At 53.5% G+C, this 22,739-nt stretch overlaps 2 protein-coding genes across 2 annotated transcripts in view; both read right to left on the minus strand.

Annotated features, from left to right (window-relative positions):
- The window catches only part of PCOLCE (procollagen C-endopeptidase enhancer), a 32,315-nt gene extending 19,811 nt beyond the window's left edge, over nucleotides 1–12,504 (minus strand). Inside the window, exons 1-3 of the mRNA XM_069947859.1 lie at nucleotides 12,395–12,504; nucleotides 2,755–2,863; nucleotides 821–1,079 (exon numbers count right to left, since the gene is read on the minus strand). Coding sequence (XP_069803960.1) covers nucleotides 821–1,079; nucleotides 2,755–2,863; nucleotides 12,395–12,468 — 442 coding nt within the window. The 5' untranslated portion in view covers nucleotides 12,469–12,504. The remainder of the gene's footprint in view (nucleotides 1–820; nucleotides 1,080–2,754; nucleotides 2,864–12,394) is intronic.
- Nucleotides 12,505–20,954: 8,450 nt separating this feature from the next.
- ZMYND15 (zinc finger MYND-type containing 15) overlaps nucleotides 20,955–22,739 on the minus strand; it is a 35,317-nt gene continuing 33,532 nt past the window's right edge. Inside the window, 2 exon segments of the mRNA XM_069947985.1 lie at nucleotides 20,955–21,188; nucleotides 22,433–22,593. Of these exon segments, the coding sequence (XP_069804086.1) occupies nucleotides 21,008–21,188; nucleotides 22,433–22,593 (342 nt within the window). The 3' untranslated portion in view covers nucleotides 20,955–21,007.

Here is a 22,739-nt window from a genome sequence, read left to right on the forward strand (position 1 = left end):
CCCACCCCACATATATTACACTGACCCCCCCCCCCCCCCCCACATCTGCAGCACCATGGTCACCCTGCAGGGGGCGCTGTCCCACCACACATATATTACACTGACCCCCCACATCTGCAGCACCATAGTCACCCTGCAGGGGGCGCTCTCCCACCACACATATGTTACACTGACCCCCACATCTGCAGCACCATGGTCACCCTGCAGGGGGCGCTCTCCCACCACACATATATTACACTGCCCCCCCCCCCCCTTACATCTGCAGCACCATGGTCACCCTGCAGGGGGCGCTCTCCCACCACACATATATTACACTGACCCCCCCCCCCCCCCACATCTGCAGCACCATGGTCACCCTGCAGGGGGCGCTCTCCCACCACACATATATTACACTCCCCCCCCCCCCACATCTGCAGCACCATGGTCACCCTGCAGGGGGCGCTCTCCCACCACACATATATTACACTGACCCCCCCATCTGCAGCACCATGGTCACCCTGCAGGGGGCGCTCTCCCACCACACATATATTACACTGACCCCCCCACATCTGCAGCACCATGGTCACCCTGCAGGGGGCGCTCTCCCACCACACATATATTACACTGCCCCCCCCCCACATCTGCAGCACCATGGTCACCCTGCAGGGGGCGCTCTCCCACCACACATATATTACACTGCCCCCCCCCCACATCTGCAGCACCATGGTCACCCTGCAGGGGGGCGCTCTCCCACCACACATATATTACACTGCCCCCCCCCCCCCCCCCCCCCCCACATCTGCAGCACCATGGTCACCCTGCAGGGGGCGCTCTCTCTCACCCGTCTGCTGTGCGGCTCCGGCACTGTACCAGGCTAGGAACCCGCGTCCTCCCGTCTCCTCGTCGGACACCATTTCCAGCATCATGTGGGGGCCGGTGGACATAAGGGCTCCAGGTCTGAACGTCCCGCACACCCGGGCCAGGCGCTGGGAGCTGTTGTCATGGCCGTTGTAGATATTGAGGTAGTCATAGCGACAGGTGGGGTCTGACTCCATGTCCAGGATACGGAATGACAGGATGACCACATGACCCTCCGGGGCCTGCACAGAAGAACAGGACACATCAGCTGACCCAATGGGGGACATTTATTAAAAGGCAACAATGCCTTTATTAGGCGCAGATGGGGCCGATCGGCGTAAAAATATTCGCATATGGTCAATCTGTGAATATTTGCGCCACCTTTGCCAGTGGGGTGGAGAGGGGGTGTTACCGTGGGGGCGGCCTCTGCGTGCGCCGCATTTATTATTTTTCCGGGGGGAAAATTGATACTGAATCCTCCACCAGCTCTGAGCTGCCGTAGGTTTCTAGTTATTCATATGGAAGGGCTCCGTGCGCACGTGATTTATGTAGAGGCAGTGCGCCCCATAAATCCTCTGAGCTCTGGAGCTGCGGGGACATTAAGCCGGGGGTAAAAAACGCTGGACTTCATAAATGTCCCCCAATGTGTCTCTAGACTGACTCTGTCTCTCCTGATCTCTGTAGTCTCTGTATCTCCTGACATCTCTGTAGTCTCTGTATCTCCTGACATCTCTGTAGTCTCTGTATCTCAGGACATCTCTGTAGTCTCTGTATCTCCTGACATCTCTGTAGTCTCTGTATCTCCTGACATTTCTCTAGTCTATGTATCTCAGGACATCTCTGTAGTCTCTGTATTTCCTGACATCTCTGTAGTCTCTGTATCTCCTGACATCTCTGTAGTCTCTGTATCTCCTGACCTCTCTGTAGTCTCTGGGTCTGCTGACATCTCTGTAGTCTCTGTATCTCCTGACATCTCTGTAGTCTCTGTATCTCAGGACATCTCTGTAGTCTCTGTATCTCCTGACATCTCTGTAGTCTCTGTATCTCCTGACATCTCTGTATCTCCTGACATCTCTGTATCTTCTGACATCTCTGTAGTCTCTGTATCTCCTGACCTCTCTGTAGTCTCTGGGTCTGCTGACATCTCTGTAGTCTCTGTATCTCCTGACATCTCTGTAGTCTCTGTATCTCCTGACATCTCTGTAGTCTCTGTATCTCAGGATATCTCTGTAGTCTCTGTATCTCCTGACATCTCTGTAGTCTCTGTATCTCAGGATATCTCTGTAGTCTCTGTATCTCCTGACATCTCTGTAGTCTCTGTATCTCAGGACATCTCTGTAGTCTCTGTATCTCCTGACATCTCTGTAGTCTCTGTATCTCTTGACATCTCTGTATCTCCTGACATCTCTGTAGTCTCTGTATCTCCTGACCTCTCTGTAGTCTCTGGGTCTGCTGACATCTCTGTAGTCTCTGTATCTCCTGACATCTCTGTAGTCTCTGTATCTCCTGACATCTCTGTAGTCTCTGTATCTCAGGATATCTCTGTAGTCTCTGTATCTCCTGACATCTCTGTATCTCCTGACATCTCTGTAGTCTCTGTATCTCCTGACCTCTCTGTAGTCTCTGTATCTCCTGACATCTCTGTAGTCTCTGTATCTCCTGACATCTCTGTAGTCTCTGTATCTCCTGACATCTCTGTAGTCTCTGTATCTCAGGATATCTCTGTAGTCTCTGTATCTCCTGACATCTCTGTAGTCTCTGTATCTCCTGACATCTCTGTAGTCTCTGTATCTCAGGATATCTCTGTAGTCTCTGTATCTCAGGATATCTCTGTAGTCTCTGTATCTCCTGACATCTCTGTAGTCTCTGTATCTCCTGACATCTCTGTAGTCTCTGGGTCTGCTGGCGGTCTCTTACCGTGATTTTCCACACACATCTCTTGTTATGAGGATAATAGCTGGGAAACCCCTCACTGGCGATGTAGCCGGATTCTCCGGTAATCTCTCCTCCGCACAGAAACTCCGGCCTGTGAATGAAGGAGCAGAGAATGTGCTGTAAGATGGCGGCGGTGTGACCCAGAGCAGGCCGCAGACCCCGTATATAATACAGTGGGGGGGAGCGGATTCCTGATATGTTTGGTTTTTCTCTGATCTGTAATCACAGAAGTGTTATATATAGATGGGTTATATATAGCAGCACCGCCTCTAGGGGGCACCAAACTCATACTGGCAGGGATCAGTCATCAGCAGGAGGGGGGAGTTATGGGGCTGGGATGGGGGCAGTGTCGGACTGGGGTATCTGGGGCCCACCAGAGGAAATGAGCCTGGGGGCCCACCAATGAACAACCAGTGAGAAACAACATGTCAGTCAGTGTTTGTGCAGGTTCTAAAGCTGGGGGGCCCACCGGAGATCCTCCAGTCCTCTGGTGGGCCAGTCCGACACTGGATGGGGGAGGGGTTGTGTGTCCTTGTCCCGGGATGGGGGGGGGGTGTTGGGTGTCCTTGTCCCGGGATGGAGGGGCTGGGTGTCCTTGTCCCGGGATGGGGGAGGGTTGGGTTTCCTTGTCCTGGGATGGGGAAGGGGTTGAGTGTCCTTGTCCCGAGGCTGGGATAGGGGAGGGGTTGGGTGTCCTTGTCCCGGGATGGGGGAGGGGTTGGGTTTCCTTGTCCTGGGATGGGGAAGGGGTTGAGTGTCCTTGTCCCGAGGCTGGTATGGGGGAGGGGTTGGGTGTCCTTGTCCCGGGATGGGGGAGGGGTTGGGTGTCCTTGTCCCGGGATGGGGGAGGGGTTGGGTTTCCTTGTCCTGGGATGGGGAAGGGGTTGAGTGTCCTTGTCCCGAGGCTGGTATGGGGGAGGGGTTGGGTGTCCTTGTCCCGGGATGGGGGAGGGGTTGGGTGTCCTTGTCCCGGGATGGGGGAGGGGTTGGGTTTCCTTGTCCTGGGATGGGGAAGGGGTTGAGTGTCCTTGTCCCGAGGCTGGGATGGGGGAGGGGTTGGGTGTCCTTGTCCCGGGATGGGGGAGGGGTTGGGTTTCCTTGTCCTGGGATGGGGAAGGGGTTGAGTGTCCTTGTCCCGAGGCTGGTATGGGGGAGGGGTTGGGTGTCCTTGTCCTGGGATGGGGGAGGGGTTGGGTGTCCTTGTCCCGGGATGGGGGAGGGGTTGGGTTTCCTTGTCCTGGGATGGGGAAGGGGTTGAGTGTCCTTGTCCCGAGGCTGGGATGGGGGAGGGGTTGGGTGTCCTTGTCCTGGGATGGGAGAGGGGTTGGGTTTCCTTGTCCCGGGATGGGGGAGGGGTTGGGTGTCCTTGTCCTGGGATGGGGGAGGGGTTGGGTTTCCTTGTCCTGGGATGGAAGAGGGGTTGAGTATCCTTGTCCTGAGGCTGGGATGGGGGAGGGGTTGGGTGCCCTTGTTCTGGGATGGGGGAGGGGTTGAGTGTCCTTGTCCCGAGGCTGTGATGGAGGGCTTGGCTGCCCTTGTTCTGGGATGGGGGAGGGGTTGGGTTCTCTTGTCCCAGGGCCGGGATGGGGGAGGGGTTGAGTGTCCTTGTCCCGAGGCTGGGATGGAGGGGTTGGGTGCCCTTGTTCTGGGATGGGGGAGGGGTTGGGTGCTCTTGTCCCAGGGCCGGGATGGGGGAGGGGTTGAGTGTCCTTGTCCCGAGACTGGGATGGAGGAAGGGTTGGGTGCCCTTGTTCTGGGATGGGGGAGGGGTTGGGTGCTCTTGTCCCAGGGCCGGGATGGGGGGGGGGTTGGGTGTCCTTGTCCTGGGATGGGGGGGGGGGTTTGGGTGTCCTTGTCCTGGGATGGGGGAGGGGTTGGGTGGCCTTGTCCCAGGGCCGGGATGGGGGGGGAGGTGTCCTTGACCTGGGATGGGGGAGGGGTTGAGTGTCCTTGTCCTGGGATGGGATGGGGGGAGGGGGGTTGGGTGTCCTTGTCCTGGGATGGGGGGGGTTGGGTGTCCTTGTCCTGGGATGGGGGGGTTGGGTGTCCTTGTCCCGAGGCTGGGATGGAGGAGGGGTTGGGTGCCCTTGTTCTGGGATGGGGGAGGGGTTGGGTGCTCTCGTCCCAGGGCCGGGATGGGGGAGGGGTTGACTGTCCTTGTCCCGAGGCTGGGATGGAGGAAGGGTTGGGTGCTCTTGTCCTAGGGCCGGGATGGGGGGGGGGGGGTTGGGTGTCCTTGTCCTGGGATGGGGGTGGGGGGGTTTGGGTGTCCTTGTCCTGGGATGGAGGTGGGGGGGGGTTTGGGTGTCCTTGTCCTGGGATGGGGCAGGGGTTGAGTGGCCTTGTCCCAGGGCCAGGATGTGGGGGTTGGGTGTCCTAGACCTGGGATGGGGGAGGGGTTGGGTGGCCTTGTCCCAGGGCCAGGATGGGGGAGGGTTGGGTGGCCTTGTCCTGTGATGGGGGAGGGGTTGGGTGGCCTTGTGGCGGGGCCAGGATGGGGGGGAGGGGTTGGGTGGCCTTGTCCTGTGATGGGGGAGGGGTTGGGTGGCCTTGTGGCGGGGCCAGGATGGGGGGGGAGGGGTTGGGTGGTCTTGTCCTGGGGTCAGGAGGATGGGGGAGGGGTTGGGTGTCCTTTACCTGGGGCCGGGATGGGGGGGAGGAGTCATGGTCCTAGGGACGGGCCTGGGGTTTTGGTCTGGCAAGGAGCATAGTAAAGTGCTGGACATCATGGACTCCCTGGGTCACTTATAGCACTGGGGTTAGGCCAGCATCACCCTGGGCTACTGGACTATTATAGCTTATTACAGAGCTCTGAATAAGAGATTTCTGGGAGTTCCTGGACGTCGTCTGCCATAGTGGAATGTGTGGGGGTCCGTGCCAGAGACTGTCAGCTGACCTGGACGCCCGCCACGCTCTCTGGGTTAAGAGGCGATGCGCGCTGAGGCCAATTCTGCACCATTTCTCGTTAACCTCTTCATGTCTGGAGAGCGGCAGAGACAGCGCATCCAGTGTGGGCTGCGGATAATGGTGAGGATGTGGTGTACAGCGTGGCGGTGCTATATACAGGTCTCCCTCTCTCTGGAGGCCTCAGCGGACGGCATGGCTCCTCCACACAGGCCTCTTTATACAGACACACACCGCCCATTGATGCCTGACCCGGCTGCTGCGCCACTTCAATCACCTGTAATTGAGTTTAGAGCGTCCGGACCTGGAAGGTCTCCGGGAGCAGATGCCAAGCGGAAGGGCGAGGGACGCGGAGGGGCAAGGGACATGGTGGGTGCGGAGGGGGGAGGGACGCGGAGGGGGGAGGGATGCGGAGGGGCGAGGGACGCGGAAGGGTGAGGGATGTAGAGGGGTGAGGGACGTGGAGGGGCAATGGGTGCGAGAGGAAGGGAATGGGGAGGGGCGAGAGAGGCGAAGGTGTGCAGGAGGCGGAGAGGAGAGAGGGGCGACAGGTGCAAAGGGGAAGGGACGTGAAGCGAAGGAGGAGGGATGAGGAGCGGCGCAGGAGGTGGAGGGGCGACGGGTGTGGAGGGGCAATGGGTGTGGGAGGCGGAGGGGAAAGGGATGCAGGGGACAGGGAAGGGCGACGGGCATGGAGGGCTGAGGGACGCGGAGGGGCGCTTGAGGCAATGGGGCGGGAGGTGGAGGGGCGCTTGAGGTGGAGGGGTGAGGGACATGGAGGGTGCTGAGGGACACAGAGGGGTGAGGAGCTTGGAGGAGAAGGGACGCAGGATGTGGAGGGACACAAACACCTGAGGGACGCGGAGGGGAAAGGATGTGGAGGGGTGAGGGAACAGGGAGGGGTGGCGGGCACGAAGGGGAAGGGATGCGGAGGGGCGCAGAGGTGCAATGGGTGCAGGAGACAGGGACATGGAGGGTGCGGAGGGGGGAGGGACATGGTGGGTGCGGAGGGGGGAGGGACGCGGAGGGGCGAGGGACATGGAGGGTGCGGAGGGGGGAGGGACATGGTGGGTGAGGAGGGGGAGGGACGCGGAGGGGCGAGGGACATGGGGGGGAGGGACGCTGAGGGGCGAGGGACATGGAGGGTGCGGAGGGGGGAGGTGACACGGAGGGGCAAGGGACATGGAGGGTGCGGAGGGGGGAGGGACGCGGAGGGGCGGGGGACATGGTGGGTGCGGAGGGGGGAGGGACGCGGAGGGGCGAGGGACATGGAGGGTGCGGAGGGGCAAGGGACATGGAGGGTGCGGAGGGGGGAGGGACGCGGAGGGGCAAGGGACATGGTGGGTGCAGAGGGGGGAGGGACGCGGAGGGGCGAGGGACATGGTGGGTGCGGAGGGGGGAGGGACGCGAAGGGGCAAGGGACATGAGGGGGGGAGGGACGCTGAGGGGAGAGGGACATGGAGGGTGCGGAGGGACGCGGAGGGAAGAGGGACATGGAGGGTGCGGAGGGGGGAGGGACGCGGAGGGGCGAGGGACATGGAGGGGCGAGGGACATGGAGGGTGCGGAGGGGGGAGGGATGCGGAGGGGCGAGGGACATGGAGGGTGCGGAGGGGGGAGGGACATGGAGGGTGCGCGGGGGGGAGGGACATGGAGAGTGCGCGGGGGGGAGGGACATGGTGGGTGCGGAGGGGGGAGGGACGCGGAGGGGCGAGGGACATGGAGGGTGCGGAGGGGGGAGGGACGCGGAGGGGAGAGGGACATGGAGGGGCGAGGGACGCGGAGGGGCGAGGGACATGGTGGGTGCGGAGGGGGGAGGGACGCGAAGGGGCAAGGGACATGAGGGGGGGAGGGACGCTGAGGGGAGAGGGACATGGAGGGTGCGGAGGGACGCGGAGGGAAGAGGGACATGGAGGGTGCGGAGGGGGGAGGGACGCTGAGGGGAGAGGGACATGGAGGGTGCAGAGGGGGGAAAAATGCGGAGGGGAGAGGGACATGGGGGGGAGGGACGAGGGACATGGAGGGTGCGGAGGGGGGAGGGACGCGGAGGGGCGAGGGACATGGAGGGGCGAGGGACATGGAGGGTGCGGAGGGGGGAGGGACGCGGAGGGGCAAGGGACATGGAGGGTGCGGAGGGGGGAGGGACATGGAGGGTGCGCGGGGGGGAGGGACATGGAGAGTGCGCGGGGGCGAGGGACATGGAGGGTGCGGAGGGGGGAGGGACGCGGAGGGGAGAGGGACATGGAGGGGCGAGGGACATGGAGGGGCGAGGGACATGGAGGGTGCGGAGGGGGGAGGGACGCGGAGGGGAGAGGTACATGGAGGGTGCGGAGGGGGGAGGGACGCTGAGGGGAGAGGGACATGGAGGGTGCGGAGGGGGGAGGGATGCGGAGGGGGAAGGGATGCGGAGGGTGCGGAGGGGGGAGGGACGCGGAGAGGAGAGGGACATGGAGGGGCGAGGGACATGGAGGGGGGGGAGGGACACGGAGGGGCGAGGGACATGGAGGGTGCGGAGGGGGGAGGGACATGGAGGGTGCGGAGGGGGGAGGGACATGGAGGGTGCGGAGGGGCGAGGGACATGGAGGGTGCGGAGGGGGGGAGGGACATGGAGGGTGCGGAGGGGGGAGGGACATGGAGGGTGCGGAGGGGCGAGGGACATGGAGGGTGCGGAGGGGGGGAGGGACATGGAGGGTGCGGAGGGGCGAGGGACATGGAGGGTGCGGAGGGGGGAGGGACATGGAAAGTGCGGAAGGGGGAGGGATGCGGAGGGGCGAGGGACATGAAGGGTGCGGAGGGGGAGGGACGCGGAGGGGCGAGGGACATGGAGGGTGCGGAGTGGTTCGGGCCAGGTTGATGAATATTTATACTGTATAACAGGCTGTATGTAACGGGCAGCGTCAGGGTATCTATGGCAACAAGACCATCGCTTCCACAGTTGGATCATGTCTGCAAGGAAAAAATGAAGCAGTTGCCCCAAGCGATTTATTAATCGTCCTAAACCTCCCTGATTGTATGAGTGTTGTTATGGACGACGGCCAGAGAGGGCGCTCCGGTCCCCCGACACAGGGCGGCTCAACTGTGATTGGTCGCTGTGGGGAGCGACGGGTGATCGCAGGTGAACGCTGCAAGTCCAAAGTGTGAACAAATATTTACTAAAGTCTGCTGAGACCTGTGGCCTCTGCTACATCACTGATCACAGCGGGTTGTCTCTGCTACATCACTGATCACAGCGGGTTGTCTCTGCTACATCACTGATCACAGCGGGTTGTCTCTGCTACATCACTGATCACAGCGGGTTGTCTCTGCTACATCACTGATCACAGCGGGTTGTCTCTGCTACATCACTGATCACAGCGGGTTGTCTCTGCTACATCACTGATCACAGCGGGTTGTCTCTGCTACATCACTGATCACAGCGGGTTGTCTCTGCTACACCGCTCTGCGACCCGTCCATAATACAGGAACAGCATCAACTACACCGACTGTCTATGTAACAACCAGCTGACTATCGACACTGTACTGCACCTCCCTCTACTATACTACAGTACCTGTACTGGTGCCCCATTACTACACCACCTGTCCCTCCACTACACCACTCATCCCTCCGGTATACCTCCCACCCCTCTACTACAACTTCTGTCCCTCCATTACAACTCCTGTCTCTCCACTACACTTCCCAACCCTTCCACTACATCTCCACTCCCTCTAGTATGTCTCCCGTCCCTCCACTACACCTCCCGTCCCTCCACTACACCTCCCGTCCCTCCACTACACCTCTCGTCCCTCCACTACACCTCCCGTCCCTCCACTACACCTCCCGTCCTTCCACTACACCTCTCGTCCCTCCACTACACCTTCTGTCCCTCCACTACACCTCCCGTCCCTCCACTACACCTCTCGTCCCTCCACTACACCTCTCGTCCCTCCACTACACCTCCCGTCCTTCCACTACACCTCTCGTCCCTCCACTACACCTTCTGTCCCTCCACTACACCTCCCGTCCCTCCACTACACCTCTCGTCCCTCCACTACACCTCTCGTCCCTCCACTACACCTCCCGTCCCTCCACTACACCTCCCGTCCCTCCACTACACCTCTCGTCCCTCCACTACACCTCCCGTCCCTCCACTACACCTTCTATCCCTCCACTACACCTCTCGTCCCTCCATTACACCTTCTGTCCCTCCACTACACCTCCCTTCCCTCCACTACACCTCTCGTCCCTCCACTACACCTCCCGTCCCTCCACTACACCTTCTGTCCCTCCACTACACCTCCCGTCCTTCCACTACACCTTCTGTCCCTCCACTATACCTTCTGTCCCTTCACTACACCTCCCGTCCCTCCACTACACCTCCCGTCCCTCCACTACACCTCCCGTCCCTCCATTACACCTCCCGTCCCTCCACTACACCTCCCGTCCCTCCACTACACCTCCCGTCCCTCCACTACACCTTCTGTCCCTCCACTACACCTCCCGTCCCTCCACTACACCTCCCGTCCCTCCACTACACCTCCCGTCCCTCCATTACACCTCCCGTCCCTCCACTACACCTCCCGTCCCTCCACTACACCTCCCGTCCCTCCACTACACCTTCTGTCCCTCCACTACACCTCCCGTCCCTCCACTACACCTCCCGTCCCTCCATTACACCTCCCGTCCCTCCACTACACCTCCCGTCCCTCCACTACACCTTCTGTCCCTCCATTACACCATCCATCTCTCCCCTAAATCTTCTGCCCCTCCACTACACATCCCACCCTTTCATTACACCTCCCATCCATCCGCTACACCTTTTGTCCCTGCACTTTACCTCCCATCCCTCTACTAAACATTCTGTCCCTCCACTACACCTCCCATCCCTCTACTAAACACTGTCCCTCCACTACACCTCCCATCCCTCTGCTAAACATTCTGTCCCTCCACTACACCTCCCATCCCTCTACTAAACATTCTGTCCCTCCACTACACCTCCCATCCCTCCACTACACCTCCCATCCCTCTACTAAACATTCTGTCCCTCCACTACACCTCCCGTCCCTCCACTACACCTCCCATCCCTCTACTAAACATTCTGTCCCACTACACCTCCCGTCCCTCCACTACTTTCCAGGACCCTCCACTAAACCTTCTGTCCCTCCACTACACCTTCTGTCCCTGCACTTCACCTCCTGTCCCTCCACTACACCTCCTGTCCCTCCACTACACCTCCTGTCCCTCCACTACACCTCCCATGCCTCCACTACACCCACAGTTCCTCCATTATACCTCAGGCCCCTTAAACCTCTACTACACCTTCTTTCCCTCCACTTAATCTCCCGTCCCTCCACTAAACCTCTCGTCCCTCCATTACACCTCCCCTCTCTTCACTACACCTCCCGTCCCTCCACTACACCTCCCGTCCCTCCTCTACACCTCCCGTCCCTCCACTACACCTCCCGTTCCTCTACTAAACCTGTCCCTGCACAACACCTTCCGTCCCTCCACTACAGCTCCCATCCCTTACCTTCTGTCCCTGCACTTCACCTCCTGTCCCTCCACTACACCTCTTGTCCCTCCACTACACCACCTATCCCTCCACTACACCTTCTGTCCCTGCACTTGATCTCCCGTCCCTCCACTAAACCTCTCGTCCCTCCATTACACCTCCCGTCCCTCCACTACACTTCCCGTCCCTCCACTACACCTTCTGTCCCTCCACTACACCTCCCGTCCCTCCACTACACCTCCCGTCCCTCCACTACACCTCCCGTCCCTGCACTTCACCTCCCGTTCCTCTACTAAACCTGTCCCTGCACAACACCTTCCGTCCCTCCACTACAGCTCCCATCCCTTATCTTCTGTCCCTGCACTTCACCTCCTGTCCCTCCACTACACCTCTTGTCCCTCCACTACACCACCTATCCCTCCACTACACCACCTATCCCTCCACTACACCTTCTGTCCCTGCACTTCATCTCCCGTTCCTCCACTAAACCTCTCGTCCCTCCATTACACCTCCCCTCTCTTCACAACACCTCCCGTCCCTCCACTACACATTCAGTCCCTCCACTACACCTCCCGTCCCTGCACTTCACCTCCCGTCCCTCCACTACACCTCCCGTCCCTCCACTACACCTCCCGTCCCTCCACTACACCTCCCGTCCCTGCACTTCACCTCCCGTTCCTCTACTAAACCTCTGTCCCTGCACAACACCTTCCGTCCCTCCACTACAGCTCCCATCCCTTACCTTCTGTCCCTGCACTTCACCTCCTGACCCTCCACTACACCACCTATCCCTCCACTACACCTTCTGTCCCTGCACTTCACCTCCCGTCCCTCCACTACACCTTGTCCCTCCACTACACCTTGTCCCTGCACTTCGCCTCCCGTCCCTCCACTAAACCTTCTGTCCCTGCACTTCACATCCTGTCCCTCCACTACACCTTCTGTCCCTCCACTACACCTTCTGTCCCTGCACTTCACCTCCCGTCCCTCCACTAAACCTTCTGTCCCTGCACTACACCTTCTGTCCCTGCACTTCACCTCCCGTCCCTCCACTACACCTTCTGTCCCTGCACTACACCTCCCATCCCTCCACTACACCTCCCATCCCTCCACTACACCTCCTGTCCCTACTAAACCTTCTGATCCTCTATTTGCCTCTACTACCCCCTGTGATTTATCTCTTTCTCAGCAGGAGGCAGGGTGGAGTGTGAGGAGCTGGCACTCTTCTTACCTGGTGTAGTTAGTGCTCTGAGCCCAGCAGAGTCCAAGGCAGAGGGTGAAGCAAAGCAGGAGAGTGGCGTTCATGGTGTAGACAGACCGGACAGGAGGAGGAATGAGACAGCAAATGAGAGTCAGTAGGACAACTAGCAGGACCTAGGGGGGCGGGGGTAATAGAAAACAGATGTGCGCTGTACTCCCCCTCCAACTAAACTCATCACTGTGCACCACTATACACACTCACCACACTCATCACTGTACACTCACTATATACACCCACCACACTCATCACTGTACACTCACTATATACACCCACCACACTCATCACTGTGCACTCACTATATACACCCACCACACTCATCACTGTACACTCACTATATACACCCACCACACTCATCACTGTACACTCACTATATACACCCACCACACTCATCACTGTACTCACTATATACACCCACCACACTTATCACTGTACACTATATACACTCACCACACTCATCACTGTACACTCACTATATACACCCACCAAACTCATCACTGTACACTCACTATATACACCCACCACACTCATCACTGTGCACCACTATATACACCCACCACACTCATCACTGTGCACTCACTATATACACCCACCACACTCATCACTGTACACTCACTATATACACCCACCACACTCATCACTGTGCACCACTATATACACCCACCACACTCATCACTGTACACTCACTATATACACCCACCACACTCATCACTGTACACTCACTATATACACCCACCACACTCATCACAGTACACTCACTATATACACCCACCACACTCATCACTGTGCACTCACTATATACACCCACCAAACTCATCACTGTGCACTCACTATATACACCCACCACACTCATCACTGTACACTCACTATATACACCCACCACACTCATCACTGTACACTCACTATATACACCCACCACACTCATCACAGTACACTCACTATATACACCCACCACACTCATCACTGTGCACTCACTATATACACCCACCAAACTCATCACTGTGCACTCACTATATACACCCACCACACTCATCACTGTACACTCACTATATACACCCACCACACTCATCACAGTACACTCACTATATACACCCACCACACTCATCACTGTGCACTCACTATATACACCCACCACACTCATCACTGTACACTCACTATATACACCCACCACACTCATCACTGTACACTCACTATATACACCCACCACACTCATCACTGTACACTCACTATATACACCCACCACACTCATCACTGTGCACTCACTATATACACCCACCACACTTATCACTGTACACTATATACACTCACCACACTCATCACTGTACACTCACTATATACACCCACCACACTCATCACTGTACACTCACTATATACACCCACCATACTCATAACTGTGCACTCACTATATACACCCACCACACTCATCACTGTACACTCACTATATACACCCACCACACTCATCACTGTACACTATATACACTCACCACACTCATCACTGTACACTCACTATATACACCTACCACACTCATCACTGTACACTATATACACTCACCACACTCATCACAGTACACTCACTATATACACCCACCAAACTCATCACTGTGCACTCACTATATACACCCACCACACTCATCACTGTGCACTCACTATACACACTCATTACTGTGCACTCACTATATACACTCATTACTGTGCACTCACTATATACACCCACCACACTCATCACTGTGCACTCACTATATACACCCACCACACTCATCACTGTACACTCACTATATACACCCACCACACTCATCACTGTACACTCACTATATACACCCACCACACTCATCACTGTGCACTCACTATATACACCCACCACACTCATCACTGTACACTCACTATATACACCCACCACACTCATCACTGTACACTCACTATATACACTCACCACACTCATCACAGTACACTCACTATATACACCCACCACACTCATCACTGTACACTCACTATATACACCCACCACACTCATCACAGTACACTCATATACACCCACCACACTCATCACTGTACACTCACTATATACACCCACCACACTCATCACTGTGCACTCACTATATACACCCACCACACTCATCACTGTGCACTCACTATATACACCCACCACACTCATCACTGTACACTATATACACTCACCACACTCATCACTGTACACTCACTATATACACCCACCACACTCATCACTGTGCACTCACTATATACACCCACCACATTCATCACTGTGCACTCACTATATACACCCACCACACTCATCACTGTACACTCACTATATACACCCACCACACTCATCACTGTACACTCATATAAACCCACCACACTCATCACTGTACACTCACTATATACACCCACCACACTCATCACTGTACACTCACTATATACAACCACCACACTCATCACTGTACACTCACTATATACAACCACCACACTCATCACTGTGCACTCACTATATACACTCATTACTGTGCACTCACTATATACACTCATTACTGTGCACTCACTATATACACCCACCACATTCATCACTGTACACTCACTATATACACCCACCACACTCATCACTGTACACTCACTATATACACCCACCACACTCATCACTGTACACTCACTATATACAACCACCACACTCATCACTGTACACTCACTATATACAACCACCACACTCATCACTGTGCACTCACTATATACACCCACCACACTCATCACTGTACACTCACTATATACACTCATTACTGTGCACTCACTATATACACTCATTACTGTGCACTCACTATATACACCCACCACATTCATCACTGTACACTCACTGTATACACCCACCACACTCATCACTGTACACTCACTATATACACCACCACACTCATCACTGTACACCCACTATATACACCCACCACACTCATCACTGTGCACTCACTATATACACCCACCAAACTCATCACTGTGCACTCACTATATACACCCACCACACTCATCACTGTACTCACTATATACACCCTCCACACTCAACCCTGTACACTAACTATATACACCCACCACAATCATCACTGTTCACTCACTATATACACCCACCACACTCATCCCTGTACACTCACTATATACACCCACCACACTCATCCCTGTACACTCACTATATACACCCACCACACTCATCCCTGTACACTCACTATATACACCCACCACACTCATCCCTGTACACTCACTATATACACCAACCACACTCATCACTGTACACTATATACACCCACCACACTCATCCCTGTACACTCACTATATACACCAACCACACTCATCACTGTACACTCACTATATACACCCACCACACTCATCACTGTACACTCACTATATACACCCACCACACTCATCACTGTGCACTCACTATATACACCCTCCACACTCATCACTGTACACTCACTATATTCACCCACCACACTCATCCATGTACACTCATATACACCCACCACACTCATCACTGTACACTCATATACACCCACCACACTCATCACTGTACACTCACTATATACACCCACCACACTCATCACTGTGCACTCACTATATACACCCACCACACTCATCACTGTACACTATATACACTCACCACACTCATCACTGTACACTCACTATATACACCCACCACACTCATCACTGTACACTCACTATATACACCCACCACACTCATCACTGTACACTCACTATATACACCCACCACACTCATCACTGTACACTCACTATATACACCCACCACACTAAACACTACACTCACTATATACACCCACCACACTCATCACTGTACACTCACTATATACACCCACCACCTTCATCACTGTACACTCACTATATACACCCACCACACTCATCACTGTACACTCACTATATACACCCACCACACTCATCACTGTACACTCACTATATACACCCACCACACTCATCACTGTACACTCACTATATACACCCACCACACTCATCACTGTGCACTCACTATATACACCCACCACACTCATCACTGTATAGTCACTTACTTCTCTGGCCAATCACAGCACATACTCTTCTCTACTATGTCATTACACAGGGATCGAGGATGTCACCTGAGTCACCTTGCCTGTCAGGCACAGTGTGGATCCTCTGGAGGCTGACACGCTCAGCTTGCACAGGGTGTGGTCTCTCTCTTGCATATAGCACAGACTAATACCTGTGTCTCCACTAAGCCCCACCCCCACCCGATTCTTCTGTCTGCACTAAACCCCACCCCCACACAATTTTTCTGTCTGCACTAAGCCCCACCCAATGTGTTCTGAGGAGTATGTGTGTAACTTTCCACCTCTGCCAATTCCCAGATAGAATTTTGTTAAATAAAGTGATTGATATGTTACAGACCACATAGGAGATCACATGGGGGGAGGGGTTTAAAGTGACAGACTATTTCTCAGTAAACACAGTCTCCTATAAAAGGTGATCCTCCACGTACAGTGCAATACTCTGCTGACAGTGCTCTGCAAGTGCTGCTGGCTGACAGGATACATATGGTGGGGCAAGTATGGGCTGGATTCACACATATCATAGTTTGCCAACATTTGATTTTTTTTTTCCAGGGAAGTGCTTTGACAGCATCAGACCCCCAGCATATTACACACCCCAGTATCAGGTCCCCAATATATTACACACCCCAGTATCAGGTCCCCAGTATATTACACACCCCTGTATCAGGTCCCCAGTATATTACACACCCTAGTATCAGGCCCCCAGCATATTACACACCCTAGTATCAGGTCCCCAATATATTACACACCCCAGTATCAGGTCCCCAGTATATTACACACCCCAGTATCAGGCCTCCAGTATATTACACATCCCAGTATCAGGTCCCCAGTATATTAGACACCCTAGTATCAGGCCTCCAGTATATTACGCATCCCAGTATCAGGCCCCAGCATATTACACACCCCAGTATCAGGCTCACAGTATATTAAATACCCCAGTGTCAGGTCCCCAGCATATTACACACCATAGTATCAGGCGCCCAGCATATTACATACCCCAGTGTCAGGCTCCCAGCATATTACACACCCCAGTATCAGGCCCCCAGCATATTACACACCCCAGTATCAGGTCCCCAGTATATTAGACACCCTAGTATCAGGCCTCCAGTATATTACACATCCCAGTATCAGGCCCCAGCATATTACACACCCCAGTATCCGACCTCCCCCAGCATTTTACACACCCCAGTATCAGGCCCTAAGCATTTTACACATACCAGTATCAGGCCCCCAGCATTTTACACACACCAGTATCAGGTCCCCAGTATATTACACAACAGTATCAGGCCCCCAGCATATTACACACCCTAGTATCAGGTTCCCAGTATATTACACACCCCAGTATCAGGGCCCCAGTATATTACATACCTCAGTTTCAGGTCCCCACTATATTACACTACCCAGTATCAGGCCCCCAGCATATTACCCACCCCAGTATCAGGTCCCCAGCATATTACACACCCCAGTTTCAGGCCCCCAGCATATTCCACACCCCAGTATCAGGCCATCAGCATATTCCACGCCCCAGTATCAGGCCACCAGCATATTCCACACCCCAGTATCAGACCTCCCCCAGCATTTTACACACCCCAGTATCAGGCCCTGAGCATTTTACACATCCCAGTATCAGGCCCCCAGCATTTTACACACACCAGTATCAGGTACCCAGTATATTACATACCCCAGTGTCAGGTCCAGAGTATATTACACAACAGTATCAGGTCCCCAGCATATTACACACCCTAGTATCAGGCTTCCAGCATTTTACACACCTCAGTATCAGACCCCCAGCATATTACACACCCTAGTAACAGGTTCCCAGTATATTACACACCCCAGTATCAGGTCCCCAATATATTACATACCCTAGTTTCAGGTCCCCAGTATATTACACACCCCAGTATCAGGCCCCCAGCATATTACCCACCCCAGTATCAGGCTCCCAGTATATTACATACCCCAGTATCAGGTCCCCAGTATATTACACACCCCAGTATCAAGCCCCCAGCATATTACACACCCCAGTATCAGGTCCCCAGTATATTACACACCCCAGTATCAGGCCCGCTGCATAGTACACACCCCAGTATCATGTCTTCAGCATATTACACAGCCCAGTATCAGGCCCCCAGCATATTACACAGCCCAGTATCAGGCCCCCATTATATTACACACCCCAGTATCAGGCCCCCAGTATATTACACACCCCAGTATCAGGCTCCCAGTATATTACACACCCCAGTATCAGGCCTCCGGCATATTACACACCCCAGTATCAGAACTCCAGTATATTACACACCCCAGTATCAGTCCTCCAGTAAATTACACATCCCATTATCAGACCTCCAGCATATTACACACTCCAGTATCAGGTCCCCAGCATATTACACACCTCAGTATCCAGCCCCCAACATATTACACACCTCAGTATCAGGCCCCCAGCATATTACACACCCCAGTATAAGCCCCCAGCATATTACACACTTCAGTATCTGGCCTCCAGTATATTCCACATCCCAGTATCAGGTCCCCAGCATATTAAATACCCCAGTATCAGGCCCCAGCATTATACAAATCCCAGTATCAGACCCCAGTATATTACACACCCCAGTATCAGGGCTCAAGCATATTACACACGCCGTTATCAGGCCTCGAGCATATTACACACCCCAGTATAAGCCCCCAGCATATTAAACATCCCAGTATTAGACCCCAGTATCAGGCCCATAGAATATTACACACCTCAGTATAAGCCCCCAGCATATTACACATCCCAGTATCAGACCCCCAGTATATTACACACCCTAGTATCAGGCCCCCAGCATATTACACACCCCAGTATCAGACCCCAGTATATTACACACCCCAGTATCAGGCCCCCAGCATATTACACACCCCAGCATTAGACCCTCAGCATATTACATACCCAGTGTCGGGCCCCAGCATAGTAGACATTACATTATCAGGTCCCCAGCATATTACACACTCCAGTATCAGGCCCCCAGCATATAACAGACCCCAGTATCAGGCCCCCAGCATATAACAGACCCCAGTATCAGGCCCCCAGCATATTACACACCCCAGTATCAGGCCCCCAGCATATTACACACCCCAGTATCAGACCCCTAGCTTATTACATACCCCAGTGTAGGCCCCCAGCATATTACACACCCCAGTATCAGACCCCTAGCTTATTACATACCCCAGTGTAGGCCCCCAGCATATTACACACCCCAGTATCAGACCCCTAGCTTATTACACACTCCAGTATTAGGCCCCCAGCATATTACATAGAAACATAGAAGATTGTCGGCAGAAAAAGACCACTGGGTCCATCTAGTCTGCCCTTTTAGTATTTTCTTTCTTATTATCTTAGGTTAGATGTATGTATGTATGTTTATCCCAGGCGTGTTTAAATTCTGTTATTGTAGATTTACCAACCACCTCTGTAGATTTACCAACCACCTCTTACAGACCCCAGTATCAGGCCCCCACCATATTACATACCCCAGTGTCGGGCCCCAGCATAATAGACATTCCATTATCAGGTCCCCAGCATATTACACACTCCAGTATCAGGCCCCCAGTATATTACACATCCCAGCATCAGACCCCCAGTATAAGACCTCCAGTATATTAGACACCCTAGTAATAGGTCCCCCTCATATTACACACCCTAGTATCAGGCCCCCAGCATATTACACATCCCAGTATCAGGCCCCCAGCATATTACACACCCCAGTATTAGACCCCATTATATTACACACCCTAGTTGTAGTTCCCCAGCATATTACACACCCCAATGTCAGGCCCCCAGCATATTACACATCCCAGTATCAGGCTCCCAGTATATTAGACACCCCAGTATCAGGCCCCCAGCATATTACACATCCCAGTATCAGGCCCCCAGCATATTACACACCCCAGTATTAGACCCTGTTAGTTTACACACCCTAGTAGTAGGTCCTCAGCATATTACACACCCCAGTATCAGGCCCCCAGCATATTAAACATCCCAGTATCAGGCACCCAGTATATTACACACCCCAGTATCGGATCTTAGTATATTACACACCCTAGTAGCAGGCTCCCAGTATATTACACACCCCAGTATGAGACCTCCAGTATATAATACAACCCAGTATCAGACCTCCAGCATATCACACACCCCAGTATCATGCCCTCAGCATTTTACACATCCCAGTATCAGTCCCCCAGCATATTACACACCCCAGTATAAGGCTCCCAGCATTTTACACATCCCAGTATCAGGCCCCCAGTATATAACACACCCCAGTATTAGGTCCCCAGCATATTACACACCCTAGTATCAGGCCCCCAGTATATTACATATCCCAGTATATGGCCCCCAGCATATTACACACCCCAGTATCAGCCCCCCACCATTCCCTGCTGTTGGTCCAGTGTGTATCAGGATGTGATTAGGAAGACCCACCACCACCTTATGGAAGCTATTAAAAAAATAATAGTCTCTCTTTATTGTTGGCGCCTCCTGTCACTTGCGCTTCCTGCACTGGTTACGTCCACACTTATTCTTCTTTTTCAGCGGTGATGCCTCCACTGCGGTCTCAGGGGGCGGGGCCTGAATAGCGTGACATGCCGCATGATGACTGTGCTTCTTATTGTTGTTATTGTTACATTTGTAGATCATATAGAAAAGGAAAGCGTTATTATACCTGCAACATAGGACGCACATATTACATGTGTGATATTACATGGATAGTGTCTGTATTACATGTGTGATATTAGATGGCTAGTGTCTGTATTACATGTGTGATATTACATGGAGGGGTCTGTATTACATGTGTGATATTACATGGAGGGGTCTGTATTACATGTGTGATATTACATGGATAGTGTCTGTATTACATGTGTGATATTACAATGGATAGTGTCTGTATTGCATGTGTGATATTACATGGAGGGGTCTGTATTACATGTGTGATATTACATGGAGGGGTCTGTATTGCATGTGTGATATTACATGGATAGTGTCTGTATTACATGTGTGATATTACATGGAGGGATCTGTATTACATGTGTGATATCATATTGCATGGATAGTGTCTGTATTACATGTGTGATATTACATTGATAGTGTCTGTATTACATGTGTGATATTACATGAATAGTGTCTGTATTAAATGCGTGATATTACATGGATAGTGTCTGTATTACATGTGTAATATTACATGGAGGGGGTCTGTATTACATGTGTGATATTACATGGATAGTGTCTGTATTACATGTGTGATATTACATGGAGGGGTCTGTATTACATGTGTGATATTACATGGATAGTGTCTGTATTACATGTGTGATATTACATGGATAGTGTCTGTATTACATGTGTGATATTACATGGAGGGGTCTGTATTACATGTGTGATATAAAATGGATAGTGTCTGTATTACATGTGTGATATTACATGGAGGGGTCTGTATTACATGTGTGATATAAAATGGATAGTGTCTGTATTACATGTGTGATATTACATGGAGGGGTCTGTATTACATGTGTGATATTACATGGATAGTGTCTGTATTACATGTGTGATATTACATGGAGGGGTCTGTATTACATGTGTGATATTACATGGAGGGGTCTGTATTACATGTGTGATATTACATGGAGGGGTCTGTATTACATGTGTGATATTACATGGATAGTGTCTGTATTACATGTGTGATATTACATGGATGGGTCTGTATTACATGTGTGATGTTACATGGATAGTGTCTGTATTACAATTGTGATATTACATGGAGGGGTCTGTATTACATGTGTGATATTACATGGATAGTGTCTGTATTACATGTGTGATATTACATGGAGGGGTCTGTATTACATGTGTGATATTACATGGATAGTGTCTGTATTACATGTGTGATATTATTACATGTTTGGTCATCCCTCTCACCATGGCATGTTGTTATCTGTAGCTGCCATCCTCAAGGGTGAGCGGAAGGGGTTGAGGATGGGGAGGCTGGTGCTGCCCCCTGTTGCTGCAGTGACAACCTGTCTGTCCACCTCACAGCTGTACTGAGAGCAGTCTGAGAAATAGGCCGGAACCTTCATAGTCTGAAATACAGGAGAGAGATAGACCTGGGCCCGACACATATCACCCTACTGTGTGCTCAGGGGGCGGGCTCATAGCTCCTCCTCTCTGTATCACCCTGCAGGGGGCGGGCTCATAGCTCCTCCTCTCTGTATCACCCTGCAGGGGG

The sequence above is a fragment of the Dendropsophus ebraccatus genome, chromosome 1 (genome assembly GCF_027789765.1).
Source record: "Dendropsophus ebraccatus isolate aDenEbr1 chromosome 1, aDenEbr1.pat, whole genome shotgun sequence".
In the NCBI taxonomy this organism is placed as follows: Eukaryota; Metazoa; Chordata; class Amphibia; order Anura; family Hylidae; genus Dendropsophus; species Dendropsophus ebraccatus.